The 20,129-nt window shown below is 37.7% G+C and overlaps 1 protein-coding gene across 1 annotated transcript in view; it reads right to left on the reverse strand.

Moving 5' to 3' along the window:
* Nucleotides 1-20,129, reverse strand: part of LOC127445649 (ankyrin repeat and SAM domain-containing protein 1A-like) — a 48,578-nt gene that overhangs the window by 27,371 nt on the left and 1,078 nt on the right. Inside the window, exon 2 of the mRNA XM_051705863.1 lies at nucleotides 2,806-2,872. Coding sequence (XP_051561823.1) covers nucleotides 2,806-2,872 — 67 coding nt within the window. The remainder of the gene's footprint in view (nucleotides 1-2,805; nucleotides 2,873-20,129) is intronic.

Genomic DNA, 20,129 nt, shown 5'->3' on the forward strand with positions numbered 1-20,129 from the left:
CACTCTTGATTTCACTCCACTGGCTACCTGTAGCTGCCCGCATCAAATTCAAGGCTTTGACTGGCTGTCAGGACAGCCAATGGAACCGCACCCTCTTACTTCAATTCACTTCTTCAGGTCTATGCTCCAACTTGCTCTCAGCAGTCTTTGAGCGAGCGACGCCTGGTGGTCCCATTACAAAGAGGCTCAAAGTCTATTTCACGATCGTTCACTTTCTCTGCTCCTCTGTGGTGAAACGAACTTCCAACCTCCACACGATCTGCTGTTACCTTCACAACATTCAAGAACCAGCTGAAAACATATCTGTTCCATGAGTACTTAACCAACCCACATTAATTGCACTTACCACTGCACTTAACCTGCAATTAATGTACAAAAAAAATAATTAAAAAAATCCTTGTCTGTCTCTTTCTTCTGTGCTAGCATCTTTACTATTCCAGCCACTGTGAGAACTTGGCAGTCTTATACTGCAGATGTTGTTAAACTTTGTATGACAAATTGCTTGCTATGTGTCTCATTTGTAAATCACTTTGGATGAAAGTGCCTGCTAAATGACTAAATGTAAATGTAATCCAGATTAAATGTCTCCAGTTCTTGAGTAGGAGTTTCTATTTCATCTGTTTGTGTTTTGACTGGCGATCCAGCACTGGATGTTTTGATAAGTGTTCGTTGCGGCTGTTACCAGTGTCGTTTAGCGTCTGCAGTTTTTCCACTGCTCGCGCTCTTTTCCGTGTCCCCCATTGTGATGGCCTTCTCGGCTGTATTGTTTGTGTGTATGTAGTGTGTGTGTGTTTTTGTGTGTTGTTTTTTTCTCTTTCTCTCCCTCTCTCTTAATCACTCTCAGGTGTGTGGTATCCAGGTGAGCTGATTGTCGATGGGGCGCACCAGTGCCTAGTGTGTTTCCTCCCTATATAAACTGAGAGTTTCATGGCTGGGCTGTGTGATGGGAGATGGGTGTTCATGAACTGTCATCTCATTCACGGGTGCTCAGGCATATATTGACATTTTTCCGGGTTCCTGCTGCTGGAGCGGAGAGTTTGTGGTTGTCGCTGTCTGAATTTCGGAGTTCACTGTTTTTCATATACAGAACTGTCAATAAATGTGTCTGTGTTTCCGCTACTCTCATCTAAGCACATCTGTTATTACATTTTTAAAATGTATCCCATCCACTGACATACAGATGCAAGCTTGTTGTATTAAAATAAAAAGTAAAATAAAAAATTAGAGTCCAAAACCTATGGAGTGGTGGTGGTGTAGTGGACTAAAGCACATAACTGGTTCAACTGTAGTGGACTAAAGCACATGCTGGTTCAATCCCCAAAGCCACCACCATTGTGTCCTTGAGCAAGGCAATTAACTCCAGGTTGCTCCAGGGGGATTGTCCCTGTAATAAGTGCACTGTAAGTCGCTTTGGATAAAAGCGTCTGCCAAATGCATAAATGTAAATGTAAAACCTCTAAAAACTGAAGGCAAATAGTTATCACTAGATCAGTCAGTCATGTTCTTAATCAAAGTGTTGATCTACATATTCATCTACTGACTAGTGGCAGATGTAGAGATGAAATTAACATATTATGTGAAATATTTATTTGAGTGCTTGAATCAGTCATTAAGAATGACTGTTGATCAAAACAGGTAATTTAAAGGAATCTTTTACTGTGCATAACATAATTAATATTCATGAGTTTTGCAGCACTGCCCCCCACAGTACCATTTTCTGTACAATTTATTTTTATTTAGACCTAACTTTCTGTTAATCTTCGCTTTCAAATGGCTTATTCCAGTTGTAACAAAGGTGATAGGCCTACAGGACTTTATTAGCAGAATAACATGGGATATGCATGCATTTTCCATCCATGGGTACACTTAACAAAGGTAGTGATGTTTAGACCAGATTGCCGGTTCTCTGTGTGAAGCTAAGGAACATTTAGAATTTGTTGATGTGTTTAATAGATAATGTCATGGTGCTCTGGAGATATACATTTTTTTACTTATTTTTTATTATGCAAAAAACTTCTTTTTTAATGTTGGCAAATCAGCAGCAAAATGGTTACTATGTGGTTCCTGTGAAAATGCAGTTGCATCACAAATTCATGGACATTTATAATTTGATAGTGACTCCAATTAATGAACTAGTATTTGTTGCAATGAAGCTTTGGGGTTGCCACCCCTCATAGTGTGCATGCCACCGTCTTGCCACCCCATAAAAACATTTCTATATCAGTCCCTGTGGCCACAGTAAATGGATCCCGATCTCATCTTTTTAAAGTAGGCCCTCAGCACCCATTGTGTACCGAAGGATGTCTGTGTCAAAATAGCAGGTCTAGAAACAACAGACACAGACCAAATTGGGGTGAAAAGTGAGAGTACATGTTGAAGAGAGAGAATCGTTGGTTGTTAAAGATAGTAGTGGAGTAGTTCTGACTCGAGGGACAATTCAACCAAAGTGAAGCTTTTTGGAAATATACCATTTCTCTTTGTGGGTTGTCACGTAGCTACTGTTAAAGGGATAGTTCTCCAAAAAATTAAATTCCTTATTCCTAACATCTCCTTTGGTGTTCCACGGAAGAAAGAAAGTCATACGGGTTTGGATCAATATGAGGTCAACAAGATGATGATGATGACAGACTTTTTGTGTGAACTATCGCTTTAACTTTGGCAGACATACTTTAAAAATACTTTACATTTAAAACATGTTCTGTTGTGTAGACTTTGTGAATTGTACGATCATTCATTTCTCTTATCCAACACAGCTGGAGAAAGACAGCCCATCTCTCTTCACTCATATACTACTGTCATATTTACCTTCTAACGCTGGCTGATGCTCCTCAGATATCTTGATGCTGGCAATAAGAGTCATGATCTTTTCAATCTAAGACACAACAACAAGTACAGAAGGGTTATAAAATGCATTTAAATATTGAATTTAGCTGTAATCTGCCATGACAGGTTACTCTTCATCGGACTTCATTAGAACTGATTTAAATTCATAATTCATATCTGTCGTTTGTAAAGACATATTTTTTTAAATTAGAACAACTGAATGTAGAAATGCAGAAAATGTTTAGGCTACCATACTAGACTAGAATACTACTCTTACTATTTTAGCAGAATATACTGTAGGATGCATACTGTGCACAATATGCAAATTTTCTGTATGCATAGAAAACCCAGATGACCTACCACACTTACCAAAATGTGCAGTGTACAACTGAGCATACCTTGCAGAATACTGTATTGTACATTACAATATGCTTGACTTGACCTTCCATTTCCAGTGTGCTGAATGAACAGGAATTAATAGCAGCCACAGTTTTAACATATTTTTTAATAATTATATTTATTTATCACACATTATACATATACAGTGAAATTCTTTTTTTCACATATCCCAGCTAAGCTGGGGTCAGAGTGCAGGGTCAGCCATGATACAGTGCCCCTGGAGCAGATAGGGTCAAGGGCCTTGCTCAAGGGCCCAACAGTGGCATCTTGATGGTGCTGGGGCTTGAACCCCTGACTTCCTGATCAGTAACCCAGAGCCTTAACCATTGCCTCCCTCATTTTCCTCTTTATTTCATGGGACGGCCAAGAGTTAAAGGAATGTTCTGGGTTCAATACAAGTTAAGCTCAGTTGACAGTATTTGTGGCATAATGTTGACTATCAGAAAAATAATAATTTGCACTTGTTTCTCTTTTTCTTTTAAAAAAGCAAAAATCGAGGTTACAGTGAGGCATTTACAATGGAAGTGAATGGGACACATTTTTGGAGAGTTTAAACACAAATGTGAAGATTATAATTTTATAAAAGCACTAATATTAATTCTTCCGTTAAAACTCTTTTTTGAGCAGTAAAGTTGTTTAAATCGATCGGTTGTTATGGTCATTTTAGGGTTTTAGAGTTTACAGCGTTAAAACTGGAAATAACTTTACACAGAAAAGGTTAGCAAGCGATGTTATTACACTAAAATCATGTTAACAAGCATATTGTTTAATTAAATTTTTATAGTACAATAATGGCTACTGTTTCACTTACTATTAAAATAATCATGAATAATAATAGTAGTCGGTGTACAGCTTATGCTACACAGTATTCATTAAATAGTAAGCTAGTATTCTATTTCAAACATTGCCATTAATGATTTCTGGAGAAAATTTAGCTGTGTTCAGTATGAAATACTAGCTTACTGCTTACTGTATACTGTTTTTTAATTTTTTTTTTATTATTGTATGAAACGCATTATTGTTTGGCAAATGTAGTAGGTCATTGTGCATACTATCCTACTGCAAAAACAGTTATAGTACATGACTGTGGTGAAATTCTTGCAAAATGACATTACAAATGGCGCCATTTCCGAGGTGAAATGTCCACTGTGGGGCGCTAAAAGCGAGTTAAATTATCTCCCAAACAGATGAGGGTTTTAAGGTTAATGCTTTATAGCATTTAAAATCAACAAAATCCACCTCCCTACCCTAAACCTGAACTTAACCGATAGTGCCATAAAAAGCAAATTTGAGATGAAAAACACAATTGCGTCATTTTGTGGTGCTTCTATGACACTTTGGGCTCATATGTCAACTTGCATGCTCTTCAGGACTCGTACCCCGGTCTTTTACATCACAAGTACAACGGCATCAGTTGAGCTACCACGCAATTTGATCGCACTTGAACAAGCTTGTAAATGTAGTTGGTTATGTAATGCAAATGTTAAAATAAGTAATGCGCTATAGTAAAAGTGTTTAAATGTCATAAGATAGTATTGTGTGAGGAACCAGGTGAAAAGTAAGTGTTTATAAACTGATAATCTGCCGTTTTACTCCTGACTTGTGTGAAAGGGTCGTTGTTTTAGCACCTCTAGTGTTTATTTCACCAGGAAACTGCTGAGTGCACACAACGATTCTATGAGGCCAGGTTGTAAAGAATAGTAGGCAGTAGGCAGTGTATATACTGCACAGTAGTAAGCAAGTATTCCATTCCAGACATAGCCATAGACTATTCCTGGAGAAATTTTCACGCTGTGTTGGTTTAGAAACAGCTAGAACTATAAAATAAATGGAGGTCATATTCACATTAAAGAAATTCAATCGGATCAGTGACAGCCTAAATAAATTAATAACCTACCCAGATGCCACCAGCAATAAAAGAGCACATTTATAAGAACTCCTTTCCTTTGCTGAACAATAGCATTGAGATTACTCGTCTCCAATTTTTGGGAGAGGTCTGAAATTTTGTTTTTTAATGTAATTTCTGGAGAAGTCATCTGATGTGTGCTTGTGGCATCAACAAGCTGGCAAGCTCCTGGATTCATTTAGCAGTCAGATACCACGCTCCAAGTGGTAGATGCCCTCTAGCCATACAGCCCTTCACTTTTCCCACTCTCAGGTAACCTACATACTAACTTACAGTGTACGATACACTCTCCATGTCTATCCATTATAGAATGCACATTACACCATCACACTTTCCTATGGTAGACCTTACAGTTCCCTGAGCTGCCTTCAGAAGTACTTTTATAAATTTTATAGCTCACATGATATACTATACTATATACTATATTTGAGCTCTATATAAAGCTCTTGCTATATATCTATATAAATAAATGAATGTTGGCTGCTTGGAAACTTGAAAATATATTAAAGGGGTCATGATATGCAAACTCAAATTTTCCATGATCTTTTGACATATAAGAGGTCATTTTGAAACCAAGCTGCCAAAACGACTCGTTCTTGACTTCCTCCACATTGTGATGTCACACTGTGGTAGACATTTGCATCTGACCACCTCCACAACAAAACATCAATGCCTACTTTACCTTTAATCACTTCCGTAGCCCTGCCCAGTAGTGGTGAGCAGTGAGATGGCAGGTAGATACCAGGTCGGTCAAGAGCAGAGAGTCAATCATAAGAGCGGGCGTGGACTGGCAAGTCTTAAAGGAGAAGCAGCACCAAAACTGAGCGTTTCTGACAGAGAGTCAGAATAAGGGTGGAAAATTATCATATTTTACATATATATGACTGGTTTTTGTGCCAAAAACTTTACTAATATTATAAGTGAACCTTAACAAAAATATGAAAGGAAAATATTAAAATAATAATAAAATAAAAAAAGGCATGTCATGACCCCTTTAAGTGACATTATTTATATCAAAACATGTCAACGTGAACTAAAAAAGTCAAAGTGTACTTTGATTTTCTGTGTGCCGCTATGTCTTGCGCACAATAAGCATGACACAAATTTCATCATCTGCACAGTACATGCGCCTGCAGTTGACTGTACTAAAGAGTATCACAAAGCAGTCTTAGTGCACATGCGTCGAACATTTTTCGTACAGGCTTGCGTTCAAAAGAGTATACATGGAAAGATTAGAGCGCTCAAATGTGAACGAGATGTAATGGCACACACATAAACGTATACCCTAGCAACTCTTACATTTGTTGCAAACTCTTTTTATGGATTTATGTTTATATCTTGATATCACTGTATATTGGATAATTAATTTGTATGTTGTTGGGTTAATGTCAAAAGGCAGTTATTTTGTAAGTTCTGTCAGTCGATTACAACTGTTAATCGTGATTAATCGCAAAATTTTTCGTAGTTAATCGTGATTAATCACAGATTTTGAAAGTGCTGAAATTCGACTCTAAATATACTTATTTTCCTGTCAAAATGCAGTTATTTCATTCTTAGGAAAGAAAACAAAACAATATGTAACATTATAATGCTTTATTAACATTTTCCAAACAAAGCCTTCCACAGTGTAAAGATAGAAATGCACTAAAATAGCGCCAATTCAAGTAACATTAAAAGTTTAAGTCAGTGTCTGTGTGTCTATATAATTTGCGACCACTGGGATGTTGTTGGGGCCAGGGTGGGGTTGGGGATTGGGAGGGGTAATAGTGGGGATTAAGATTGATTCTGTGCATATATGTTTTCATTTATGAGAATCAATAAAAATTGTTAATCTGAAAAAGTCTAAGTGGGAGTTTGACTAATTGAAAGAACTAGTCCCCATAAGTTGCATATTCATTGCAATGGGCATTAAATAACTTAAACTCTCCTTCTCCAAAATATTAATCTGCCGGTAGACTGTGGCTATCCACTTTCCTACAGCACTCGTGAAGCCACGTACATGATTTGTGTCAGGACATCAACGCCAGCATCATTCACTGCTTTGAACTCCACATGAAAAGCACTTACAAACAAAAACATCTCATTCTGTGTTTTCGTGATAGTTAAGACTTTGTGTGCTTCTGTGGTAATTAAAATGCAACTTACATAGGATGAAAAATATTAGATTTCTGTCACAAGTCCCATCTGGGCTTGTTTTGTTCATCAAATAGCGTTAAGAGCTCCTTTCCCCATCGCTTTATCACTGACATTGAATCACAGTGTGTTTGTGGTGTGTGCATCAGTGTAATGACTCCAGGCGGACACAATTAAATGTTCCACCCTTCTAACAAGTGTTTATGCAGTATTAACGGTTAATGTGTTAATCGCGATTAAGAAAAACGAATGCGTTAAACTTCTTTAATTAATCGCATGCGTTAACATGTTAATTTTGACAGCTCTAGTAAAAACATAATCAAACAAAGTCTAATTATTTACTACAAAAACTATGCATGGCAAGATTTTGAAATGAAACAATACATCTCTGTGAACTCCTTTACACCAAATATAAAATACCGTACTGCGATCATTCATCTTTTTATTTTGTGGACACTTGGTCAAAAGAGTGCAACAGTCCCCGCCCACTTTTTCAGCTGCCCTGATTCCGAAAGTGTTTTTCTAATTCATGTTTTCCATAGGGATTTCATAAAATCCCTCATAAAAGAGTTATAAGCCATGAACCCAACCAACCAGCTCCAAGGTGAATCACATCATTACAAACTTTGATTTGAAGCAAAAGAGTATTTTAAAAATCAGACAAAAAAACAAAGGTTCAAGACTGTGTCTTGAATGAGGGAATGAACTACAATCCCATTAAGCACTGTGAATGACGTAATCAAATTATAAACGATGGAAAAATATAAAACTATTGATTTAAAGTTTTTGATTATAATTATAGAATCAATATATTTAAAATATATTGCAAAATATTCAGATATACACACATGTATAAGTAGTCGCTGCAGAGCTCTTTTGCCGTGGTTAGTTTGCCGCGATTCTCTGATTGGTGGATTTTCTCTCTCAGGATTATGGGTAGTGTAGTCCTTCACCAAGAACGCCGCTAAACACGATTTATATTAAAACAATTTGAAATAACACGGACTGATGGCTTCAACAGAAGCATATACCATCAATTAACAACCTCAGAGCTCACGGTAGGTCTGTCTTTAAAGGTTTATAAGTTATCGTTAATGATAAATTCCCCTATGGAAAAAAATGATTGGGATTTTTACTTCTGGAACAAGACTGTCATGCTCTATTTAACTAGTGCAAGTTCAAGCTTTCCAAATTAGGCAGATGCCAACATGGACAGGTTGTGTGACATGCTCCAATCTTCAAAATCCATAAACAGATCTACACAAGGTGAAAGGAAATACAACCCAGTCAGTTATTGGCCAAGAGCATAAAGCCACTGAAAAACAAGATACAATTAGAAAACAATTTTAAGGATATTCTTGTTACGTTTGTACAATTGACAATTTTGCTACTGTGTCTGGTCACCACTTGATGTCCAATGTAAAATATGGGTCCTGAAGCAAAACCAGTTGATATCCACTATAATCTAAAAATATGCAATTTAGTTTTTGAGGAATTCACTCAAGTGTAGTCTTCATTATGGGACAGTGAAAGAGACAGAGAGACAGTGCTAGAGTTATTGCGGTCATCGCCTCAAGCCACGGAGTTCCAAGGCTTCCAAAAACAGTTCATGAAAGGCAAGCAGTTTAATTCTGCAGAGACAGCAATATGGAACATCACACAATGTCCGACCTAATGAGTGAATTTGAAGAAGCCAGCAAGTTGAGAAAATGTGAGGTGGGGTGTAATAAAGATTTCATACAGCCCTGCCTCCTCCATGTGCCAGAGCAGTAACAAGATTATAGGCATCAGAGACCTGCTTCAGTATACAGTAATGGAGTGAAGGCAGAGTGGCTGACACCACAGAGACTTTAAGCCAGAACTGGAGTGAATCTACACCATCAGGTTGGGACACCATTACCACCACAGTCTCAGTCTGGAAGAAACATATTTTGCCATTTTCAATTCATAATGAAGATGTGGTAAATACATCCCAACTACCTGTGATAATTCTGTATTACTTCAGTATATAGATATGCCTGTATATATATATATATATATATATATATACACACACACTGTATACACACACACACACACGTTTAGCAGTACATGATTTCTTGTTGGATTTTGAAAGTCCACAAAATATATTAATTATTTTAGGCAATTTTACATATAAAAAATAGGAATAGCACACAAAAAAACTCATAATGTTTTTAAGTTTTATTATTCTAGAAACTCAGAAATGCAAAGGCTTTCATAGAAATTTCAGAAACGCAAAAACGGAACTCTGAACTATAACTATAAAATTCTAAAGCTTTTCAAAAACCTTTTATGTGTGGATTTGTTTGCTTAACCTTTGTCCCCTTTCAGTCTTAAAATATAAAAATCCATTACAACAATATTAATCACTACATTTTAAAAACGTTAAGAATCTAACAAAGAGTGAGCCATTTCAAACCTAAACCATTTCAATATTTATTGTGAAGATGATTTATATTAATTTTCAGACAAATTATGACTGTGATGCGTGAAGAAAATAAATAAAAATCAAGGTAAACTTTACGTTTCACCAGTTATTGCCAATCAAGCTATAATTTTGTAATTTTTAAGCAAAAAGTGTGAACATTTTCCAATCTTTGCATTTATATTTAGGATATATAAAATGCTAGCTATGAAATTAGCCTTATAAACAAAATAAGCCTTTATAAAATAAGCCAATTTTATTTTATTTTTTAAAAAAATAAAAGAAAAAGCCATTTATGTATAGATTTTATACGTTTATTTATTATTTTTATGTTTTTTTTTTTTTTGAGGCTGTAGAACCTATGTCCCAGACCCAGACTTTAATCATCACAAAATGTATTATTATAATTTAAAAACCAAAAAGTTAAATAATCATAAACTATTTAGATATTTATTGTAAAAAATTATTAATTTATGATAGATTAAATTATTATAAAATCAAATTATGACTGTTGTGTTTGAATAAAAAAAAAATTATAAAAAGGTAAACATCACATGTAAACTGAATATTTGTATTGTGTGACATTGGTGATCAAGATATATTTTTTTCTATTTTTTTAAAAAGTATGAGAATATTTATTTGCCTAATAAATACAATTTAAGCTATGCATTTACAGTAGCCTTACAAGCCTAGCAAAATGAAAGAGTCTGCCATGTTTAAAATGTAATTTGCCTCAATGTCATTTCCACCACATATGCTACAAAACACAGTATACAATTTGAGATTTGGTGGAAATGACAATGGCGTTTCAGAAAAAAATGACAGAATTCAATTGTGATACAAAAAAAAAAAAAAATGTGCCAAAAGTTCCCATATGTCAATAGTTCAACAAACACCCTTCTTTTTACGGTCTCAAAAAAATAAAAAATAAAAAAAACTGAACCCAGAGCTTGTAAAATCTATAAAACATCTAAAGCTTTTTAATTGTATTTAATTTTCCAATACATATTTTTGTTGTACATTCATGTACTCATGCAAATACACATAAAGTCTAATTCTGAGTGAAAAAGATAACTGGCGATTGAGTCTAATTTGAAGCAGTGCTCTGTGCACACGCAGGGCTGTAAGTGTTTAGAACGGGCCGTACAGTTACTGCAGCTTTCTGACAGGTGAAAGCATTTCCCACCCACTTCTTCTCCCCCATGCACATCTTTCACTTGCCATCTGAAGACATGCTCCCCTGACATCTTCCGTTAGCATATGAATTATGAAGAGACTCATATTGCCATCTGTGGAAAGCAGATTTGACCGCTCACTCATACACAAAATTATTTTTAAACAGGTTTTCTGCAGAAGTGCTAAAACATTAAAACACTGAGCTATGGGGGTCGTATAGTCACAGCAAATGCTCAAAATGTAAAATATAAAAGACTCCCTTTACAGACATTTAAATATGAGCAATATTGTCATGGAAATGTTATTTAGTCTTGAGTCATGTTATTGTTATTCTCATGTTTGGGGCAAAATTGATTAAATCAATATGTATTAAATGTGGTACCAGTGATGGTATTAGATGGTAATTCCATGGTGCTTATATACTATATATATACACCGATCAGCCACAACATTAAAACCACCTGCCTGATATTGTGTAGGTCCCCCTCGTGCCGCCATAACAGCGCCAACTCGCATCTCAGAATAGCATTCTGAGATGATACTCTTCTCACTACAATTGTACAGAGCGGTTATCTGAGTTACCATAGACTTTGTCAGTTTGAACCAGTCTGATCATTCTCTGTTGATCTCTCTCATCTACAAGGCATTTCCATCCACAGAACTGCCGCTCACTGGATATTTTTGTTTTTGGCACCATTCTGCGTAAATTCTAGAGACTTTCGTGTGTGAAAATCGCAGGAGAGCAGCAGTTACAGAAATACTCAAACAAGCCCATCTGGCACCAACAATCATCCATGCGATTATCTAATCAGCCAATCGTGTGGCAGCAGTGTAATGCATAAAATCATGCAGATATGGGTCAGGAGCTTCAGTTAATGTTCACGTCAACCATCAGAATGGGGAAAAAATGTGATCTCAGTGATTTGGACCGTGGCATGATTGTCGGTGTCAGATCAGCTGGTTTGAGTGTTTCTGTAACTGCTGATCTCCTTTTCTCCTTTTCACACACAACAGTCTCTAGAATTTACTCAGAATGGTACCAAAAACAAAAAACAAAGTTCTGTGGACGGAAAAGCCTTGTTGATGAGAGAGGTCAACAGAGAATGGCCAGACTGGTTCGAATTGACAAAGTATACGGTAACTCAGATAACCACTCTGTACAATTGTGGTGAGAAGAATATCATCTCAGAATGCTATTCTGAGATGCGGGTTGGTGCTGTTTTGGCGGCACGAGGGGGACCTACACAATATTAGGCAGGTGGTTTTAATGTTGTGGCTGATCGGTGTATTCACTGATAAGCCAAAACATTAGGACCACTCATGGGTGAAGAGAATAATGTAGATCATCTCCTAACAAGGACACATGTCAAGATCTGGGTAGATTAGATGGTAAGTGAACAATCAGTTCTCATAGTCAGCGTGTTGAATGCAGGAGAAATGGGCAGGAGCAAAGACCTGAGAGACTTTGACAAGGGCCATATTGTTATGGCCAGATGACTGGGCATCTCTGAAATGGCAAGGCTTGTGGGGTGCTCCCAGTCAGCAGTGGTGAGTACCTACCGACAGTGGTCCAAGGAGGGACAAACCACAAACTAGCAACATGGTACAGGGTGTTGGGCTCCCAAGGCTCATCGATGCTGTGGCACAAGTCACAGAAAATTTTAATGATGGTTACGGGAGGAATGTGTCACAACACACATACTCTGCTGCGTATGGGGCTGCGTAGCTGCAGACCAGGTCAGAGTGCCCATGATGGCCCCTGTACACCGTCGAAAGTGCCTACAATGGGCACGTGAGCGTCGGAACGGGACCTTGGAGCAGTAGAAGAAGGTTGCCTGGTCCGATGAGTCCCATTTTCTTTTACATCACGTGGACAGCCATGTACGATGTGCGACCTATACCAGGGAAAGTGATGGCTCCAGGATGCACTGTGGGAAAACGACAAGCCAGTGGAGGCAGTGTGATGCCCTGGGCAATGTTCTGCTGGGAAACCCTGTGTCCGGCCATTTATGTGGACGTCAATTTGACACGTGCCACCTACCTAAACGTCGTTGCAGACCAGGTACACCCCTTCATGGCAATGGTATTCCCTGATGGCAGTGGACTCTTTCAGCAGGATAATGCGCCCTGCCACACTGCAAAATTTGTTCGTAAATGGTTTGAGGAACATGATGAAGAGTTCAAGGTGTTGCCTTGGCCTCCAAATTCCCCAGATCTCAATCCGACTGAGCATCTGTGGGATGTGCTGGACCAACAAGTCCGATCCACGGCAGCTCCACCACACAACTTACAGGATTTGAAGGATCTGCTGCTAATGCCTTGGTGCCAGATACCACAGGACAACTTCAGGGGTCTTGTAGAGTCCATGCCTCAGCAGGTCAGTGCTGTTTTGGTGGCTCGGGGAGGACCAACAGCATATTAGGCAGGCGGTCATAAAGTTTTGGCTCATCTGTGTGTATATATACATACACATATATATACATTTTATATATATATATATATATATATATATATATATATATATATATATATATAAAAATAGTATATGTAAGCACCATATACTCATTCAGTACTTAATAAGTATAATCATTTCATATACCATGGTATTTACATGGTAGAACAAATTTCATGTTGGTGTTACCATGGTCCAAAAACAAAATACCATGGTACTTTTTTAAATACTAGATTTAATATATTTCCAACTCCTTCAAAATTAATATGAAACACAATATATTATGAATGGCTAGTATGCAGTGAAAGAGAATGTTAACTGAGGCTAACATTCTGCGGAACATATTTTGTGTTCTTCGAAAGAAAGAAAGTCTTACGGATTTGCAGCAGCAAGATGGTGAGTAAAATTTAACAGAATATTCATTTTTGGGTGAATTGTTCCTTTAATGTCAGTTCAGAAGTTACTGATGTGTATGAGGAACGTGACCATTGGCTTAAACATAAATGCTGATACAGCCGTTTTCCACCAGGATACTGTATGAGTGTGTGCCAGCATGTTGACTCCGTCTCACTGCACATTAGGGCTCTGCTCGGACTTAGAGGATGTTTTGTTTTGGTGTGTCAGCGGTAGCACCACATCATCCTCCAGACAGTCATTTCTCCAAACTCACTCCCTCTCTCATTTTCTGTCTCTCTTACTCTCACTTAGGCCTATAGATTTTATTTATACATGGTGGGAAGTGCCATTAGAGGACAAATGCAGAACAGGATGTTATTAAAGTTATAGTTAACCCAAAATGAAAATTCTGTCATCCCACACCCTTGTGTTCCACAAGAGATAGAAAGTCATATGGGTTTGCAACAACACTGCATATTTCAATTTTCATTTTTGGTTGAACTATACATTTAGGAACAGGACAATCCACTCACTTTGGCTTGAGCTCTGTACAGATGATGTACAGATGATCTGACAGAAGTTTGGGTCTTTCCATTCAAGTGGTTTAGAGTACAGTTTGAATAATGCTCTGAGATACAATAATTTGATTATTCTACGCCCTCCCTTAGACTCACCACAGGCTAATGTTTTCTTGAGTATAAATGTGATCACCCCTAACATTTGCCTTTAAAAGATAGGCAGTAGTAAATATCTGTATTATAAAACAGATCTGATTATTAACAATCTGATTGCATGAGTACTTTTGAGAAGGTTTTTCAGCTGTGATGCGGAGGATGATATAGAGCCCTGATTAGAGGACAGGGCAGGAATTTTTTTTTCTAAAATAGTTTTGCAATTTTTTTGTTTGTTTGTGTGCCCTCACAAAAAGTTTTGCATCCCGTCGCAATAGTTTCGTTCCCTCGCAATAGTTTCTGTTGCCTCACAAATGTTTGTGTTCCCTCGCAATAGTTTGTGTTCCCTCGCAATAAGCTTTGCATTCCTTCGCAACAGTTTGTGTTCCCTCGCAATAAGCTTTGCGTTCCCTCGCAACAGTTTGTGTTCCTTCGCAAAAGTTTGCATTCCCTCGCAATGGTTTGCGTTCCCTTGCAATAAGCTTTGCATTCCTTTGCAAAAGTTTGCATTCCCTCGCAACAGTTTGTGTTCCCTTGCAATAAGTTTTGCGTTCCCTCACAATAGTTTGCGTTCCATCGCAATAAGTTTTGCATTCCCTCACAATAGGTTTTGCATTCCCTAGCAACAGTTTGCGTTCCCTCACAATAGTTTTTCCCTCACAATAAATTTTGTTCCCTCGCAATAAGTTTTACATTCCCTTGCAACAGTTTATGTTCCCTCGCAATAAGTTTTGCATTCCCTTGCAATAGTTTGCGTTCCCTCACAATAAGTTCTGTGTTCCTTCGCAACAGTTTCTGTTCCTTCACAATATGTTTTGTGTTCCCTCATAATAGTTTTAGTTCCCTCGCAATAGTTTGATGTTCCCTCACAATAAGTTTTGCGTTCCATTGCAATAGTTTGCTTTCCCTCGCAATAAGTTTTGCGTTTCCTCGCAATAGTTTGCTTTCCCTCACAATAAGTTTTGCGTTTCCTTGCAATAGTTTGCTTTCCCTCACAATAAGTTTTGCGTTCCCTCGCAATAGTTTGTGTTCCCTCGCAATACGTTTTGCGTTCCCTCGCAATAGTTTGTGTTCCCTCGCAATACGTTTTGCGTTCCCTCGCAATAGTTTGTGTTACCTCGCAATACGTTTTGCGTTCCCTCGCAATAGTTTGTGTTCCCTCGCAATACGTTTTGCATTCCCTCGCAATAGTTTATGTTCCCTCGCAAAAAGTTTTGCATTCCCTCGCAACAGTTTGGTGTTCCCTAACAATAAGTTTTGCATTCACATTGCAATAGTTTGCTTTCCCTCGCAATAAGTTTTGCATTCCCTCGCAATAGTTTGCGTTCCATTGCAATACGTTTTGCGTTCCCTAACAACAGTTTGCGTTCCCTCACAATAGTTTTTCCCTCGCAATAAATTTTGTGTTCCCTCGCAATATTTTGCGTTCCCTTGCAATACGTTTTGCATTCCCTCGCAACAGTTTATGTTCTCTCGCAATAAGTTTTGCATTCCCTCGCAATAGTTTGTGTTCCCTCGCAATTCGTTTTGCATTCCCTCGCAATAGTTTGTGTTCCCTCGCAATACGTTTTGCATTCCCTCGCAATAGTTTATGTTCCCTCGCAAAAAGTTTTGCATTCCCTCGCAACAGTTTGGTGTTCCCTCACAATAAGTTTTGCATTCCATTGCAATAGTTTGCATTCCCTAACAATAAGTTTTGCGTTACATTGCAATAGTTTGCTTTCCCTCGCAATAAGTTTTGCATTCCCTCGCAATAGTTTATGTTCCCTCGCAAAAAGTTTTGCATTCCCTCGCAACAGTTTGGTGTTCCCTCACAATAAGTTTTGCGTTACATTGCAATAGTTTGCTTTCCCTTGCAATAAGTTTTGCATTCCCTCGCAATAGTTTGCATTCCATCGCAATACGTTTTGCGTTCCCTAACAACAGTTTGCGTTCCCTCACAATAGTTTTTTCCCTCGCAATAAATTTTGTGTTCCCTCGCAATATTTTGCGTTCCCTTGCAATACCTTTTGCATTCCCTTGCAACAGTTTATGTTCTCTCGCAATAAGTTTTGCATTCCCTCGCAATAGTTTGTGTTCCCTCGCAATACGTTTTGCGTTCCCTCGCAATAGTTTGTGTTCCCTCGCAATACGTTTTGCGTTCCCTCGCAATAGTTTGTGTTCCCTCGCAATATGTTTTGCATTCCCTTGCAATAGTTTATGTTCCCTCGCAAAAAGTTTTGCATTCCCTCGCAATAGTTTGTTCCCTCGCAATACGTTTTGCGTTACATTGCAATAGTTTGCTTTCCCTCGTAATAAGTTTTGCATTCCCTCGCAATAGTTTGCATTCCATCGCAATACGTTTTGCGTTCCCTAACAACAGTTTGCGTTCCCTCACAATAGTTTTTTCCCTTGCGATAAATTTTGTGTTCCCTCGCAATATTTTGCGTTCCCTTGCAATACGTTTTGCATTCCCTCGCAACAGTTTATGTTCTCTCGCATAAGTTTTGCATTCCCTCGCAATAGTTTGCGTTCCCTCGCAACAGTTTGTGTTCCCTCACAATAAGTTTTGCATTCCTTCGCAACAGTTTCTGTTCCCTCACACTAAGTTTTGCATTCCCTCGGAATAGTTTTAGTCCCCTCACAATAGTTTGATGTTCCCTCACAATAAGTTTTGATGTCCATTGCAATAGTTTGTGTTCCCTCGCAATAAGTTTTGCGTTACATTGCAATAGTTTGCTTTCCCTTGCAATAAGTTTTGCGTTTCTTCGCAATAGTTTGTTTCCCACGCAATAGTTTGCTTTTCCTCGCAATAAGTTTTGCGTTCCCTCGCAATAGTTTGCATTCCCTCGCAATACGTTTTGTGTTCCATCGCAATAGTTTGCATTCCCTCGCAATACATTTTGCGTTCCATCGCAATAGTTTGCATTCCCTCGCAATACGTTTTGTGTTCCATCGCAATAGTTTGCATTCCCTCGCAATACATTTTGCGTTCCATCGCAATAGTTTGCATTCCCTCGCAATAGTTTATGTTCCCTCGCAATAAAACTATGGTAATAAAAACCATAATTTTGTGTTTATTATGGTTTTACTTTACAAATACCAAAGTTTAACTGGTTTAACTTTAATTTTTTGGCAGAAACCATGGTTTTAATACAGTATACTGTATCCATATAGTAGGTATCCTTGGTTAATCTTATGGTTACTCTAGTTTTACAACAAATACCATGGCATTTTTCTGTATTATTACTATGGTTTTACCACAAATATCAAGGTTAAAATATGGTTATTGTAGTAAAACCATGGTAAATTTATTGCAAGGGAAAGCAAAACATTTTCAGAAAAAAATGACTGCCCTGTCCTCTAAGGGGCTCCGTAGGCTGAAGGGCATCAAGAGCATCTTGACGTATCGCAATGGCAACACTTCTTTTTCAAATCTGTCATTATTTTCTATTATTGCCGTAAAGCTAATAAATTACTTGGCAAAATAATTGTATATTGTGATTATTACAATTTATATATATATTTACAAAAGTAATAAGACGCTTGTGGTCCTACTTTACAGTAATTTCACCAAGGTTAAGGGAATTTTAGCTACACACAACACCCTTTAAAGGAATGTTCCGGGTTCAATAGAAGTTAAGTTCAATCAACAGCATTTGTGGCATAATGTTGTTTACCACCAAAAATAATAACTTCGTTATTTCGGTTTAATAAATACATCATCCGTACACTCGTAGTACACTTCTTATTGTTACATTTTCGGTGTTAACATATTGGACTACTCACACTACTAACACTACAAAATGGCATTGAATAGTGCAGAAGTTTCAATGCTATGTTAACATTCACTTATGGTGGCCATGGTGGCTCAGTGGTTAAGGCTTTGGGTTACTGATCAGAAGGTTGGGGGTTCAAGCCCCAGCACTGCCAAGATGCCACTGTTGGGCCCTTGAGCAAGGCCCTTGACCCTATCTGCTCCAGGGGCACCATATCATGGCTGACCCTGTGCACTGACCCCAGCTTAGCTGGGATATGTGAAAAAAAGAAGAATTTCACTGTTTATGTGCAAAATGTGTGATAAATAAAATTATAATTCTCATTAAATATATATATAGTTATGTATGAGACTAAGTTAATAGAATAACTGATTATTTGAATGTGTAGATTAGGAAATAAATGTGCTTGTGGTCTAGGCAGTAACATTTTATTAATAGGCAAGTAAATGTATTTCTGTCTGTGTATTGGGATAAAACGTGCTGGAATTTATGCATCTTTTGAACCAGATACCTAAACATTCAGTCAAATGAAGCTTCGGATTTCATGGATCACATGTTTATTGTAAAACTAATCAATCTCCAGTACGCGCTTCAACGTGCAATATGTTTTTTTTTTACACTAGCTTCGAAATCAAACATCACATCAACACAAACTGCTGATTAAACACTGAGAGAGGTGTGAAGGCAGCCGTGGCACTCATTCTGGTTATGACTAAAGCTCTCACATGCGGGGAGGGGAACTGTTGTGTATGCAGCGTGGGCTGACCCTTGGGAAGCTTACTGATAAGATGCAGAGTGACAGTTCAGGCTCAATTAGACCCGTGTGCTGCGGCCAGCATAGAGCAGCAGAAGGAATGATGGGCCCAGCCAAGCGTTCAGCATTCAGCCACTGGCGCTGACACTGTCAAGTTCTTCCTTCTCTCTTAAACCTTACGTACTACTATAGTTTTTATTTCCACCCACAACAAGTGGCAGGGAACGTTACTTTACAAAAATAAAGCACTACGATTTTGTGTTAATCCAAAAGTAGTTTCACATAGCTTGACTTTTGACTATTGGCAAAATATCTGATCTGCAATGCAGCTTATTCTGTTCTCACTAAGTGTGAAAGCGCTACCGGACGGAATTGCAAAATAAGCATTGTTTTCAAACAGCTTTCCGAAACACGTTGCCCGTGTGCTGTTGATCGAACAAACAGATAGTCCTGCATCCAACTCATGCCATTGGTTAAATCATTGCTGTTGTGTCAGGCTAGGCAAACAGAGGAATTTGTATAGTGCCACAGAGACACAAAGTCCACAGTTTTCAAGAAAATTAACCTACGAATGGCTTACTTGTAGTTCTCACTGAGTATTAAGGATAGGGGAAAGCATTTTAACACCAAAATAGCGGAAATGTGTGTAAACTCTGTAAATTTCTGTCTGTGCAAAAGTAATAAGTACAGATAAATTCACAGACATACTTCATGAAACAAAGCGCAATATACAGTTCATAGATATCTAATTAACTATGAACAAATATCTGTAATATCAAAGATTTTATGCTACTAACCTAGAAAACATTTGCAAATCCAGTAGCTAATTAGTTGCCGACTGGATTTTGTGTAAATCCAGACAAACTAACTAATGATTTTCTGCTAGTTCTTTCTAGTTTCATGTGCAACATGCAGCTGCAAGATGGCTAGCTTTTGCCATTAGCTCCTGCTGGTAGATGCTGTAACTACACCACTTGGTTGACAAAAATCACTTTTTTCCATTGATATGAATTCAATAGTAGCCGTGTGGTGTTCTGATGGACAAAAAAATAAATAAATAAAATAAAAAATAGAAAACATAAATATTTATTTATTATAAATTATATAAAAGTAGATATTTCACCAGTGCAGACTTTTTTATTTTTTTATTTATTTGTATATTTTTATTTATTTATTAAGGGCTTGTAACAGTCTGGAATTGACTTTTATTTAGAA

The sequence above is a fragment of the Myxocyprinus asiaticus genome, chromosome 9, assembly GCF_019703515.2.
Source record: "Myxocyprinus asiaticus isolate MX2 ecotype Aquarium Trade chromosome 9, UBuf_Myxa_2, whole genome shotgun sequence".
NCBI lineage: Eukaryota > Metazoa > Chordata > Actinopteri > Cypriniformes > Catostomidae > Myxocyprinus > Myxocyprinus asiaticus.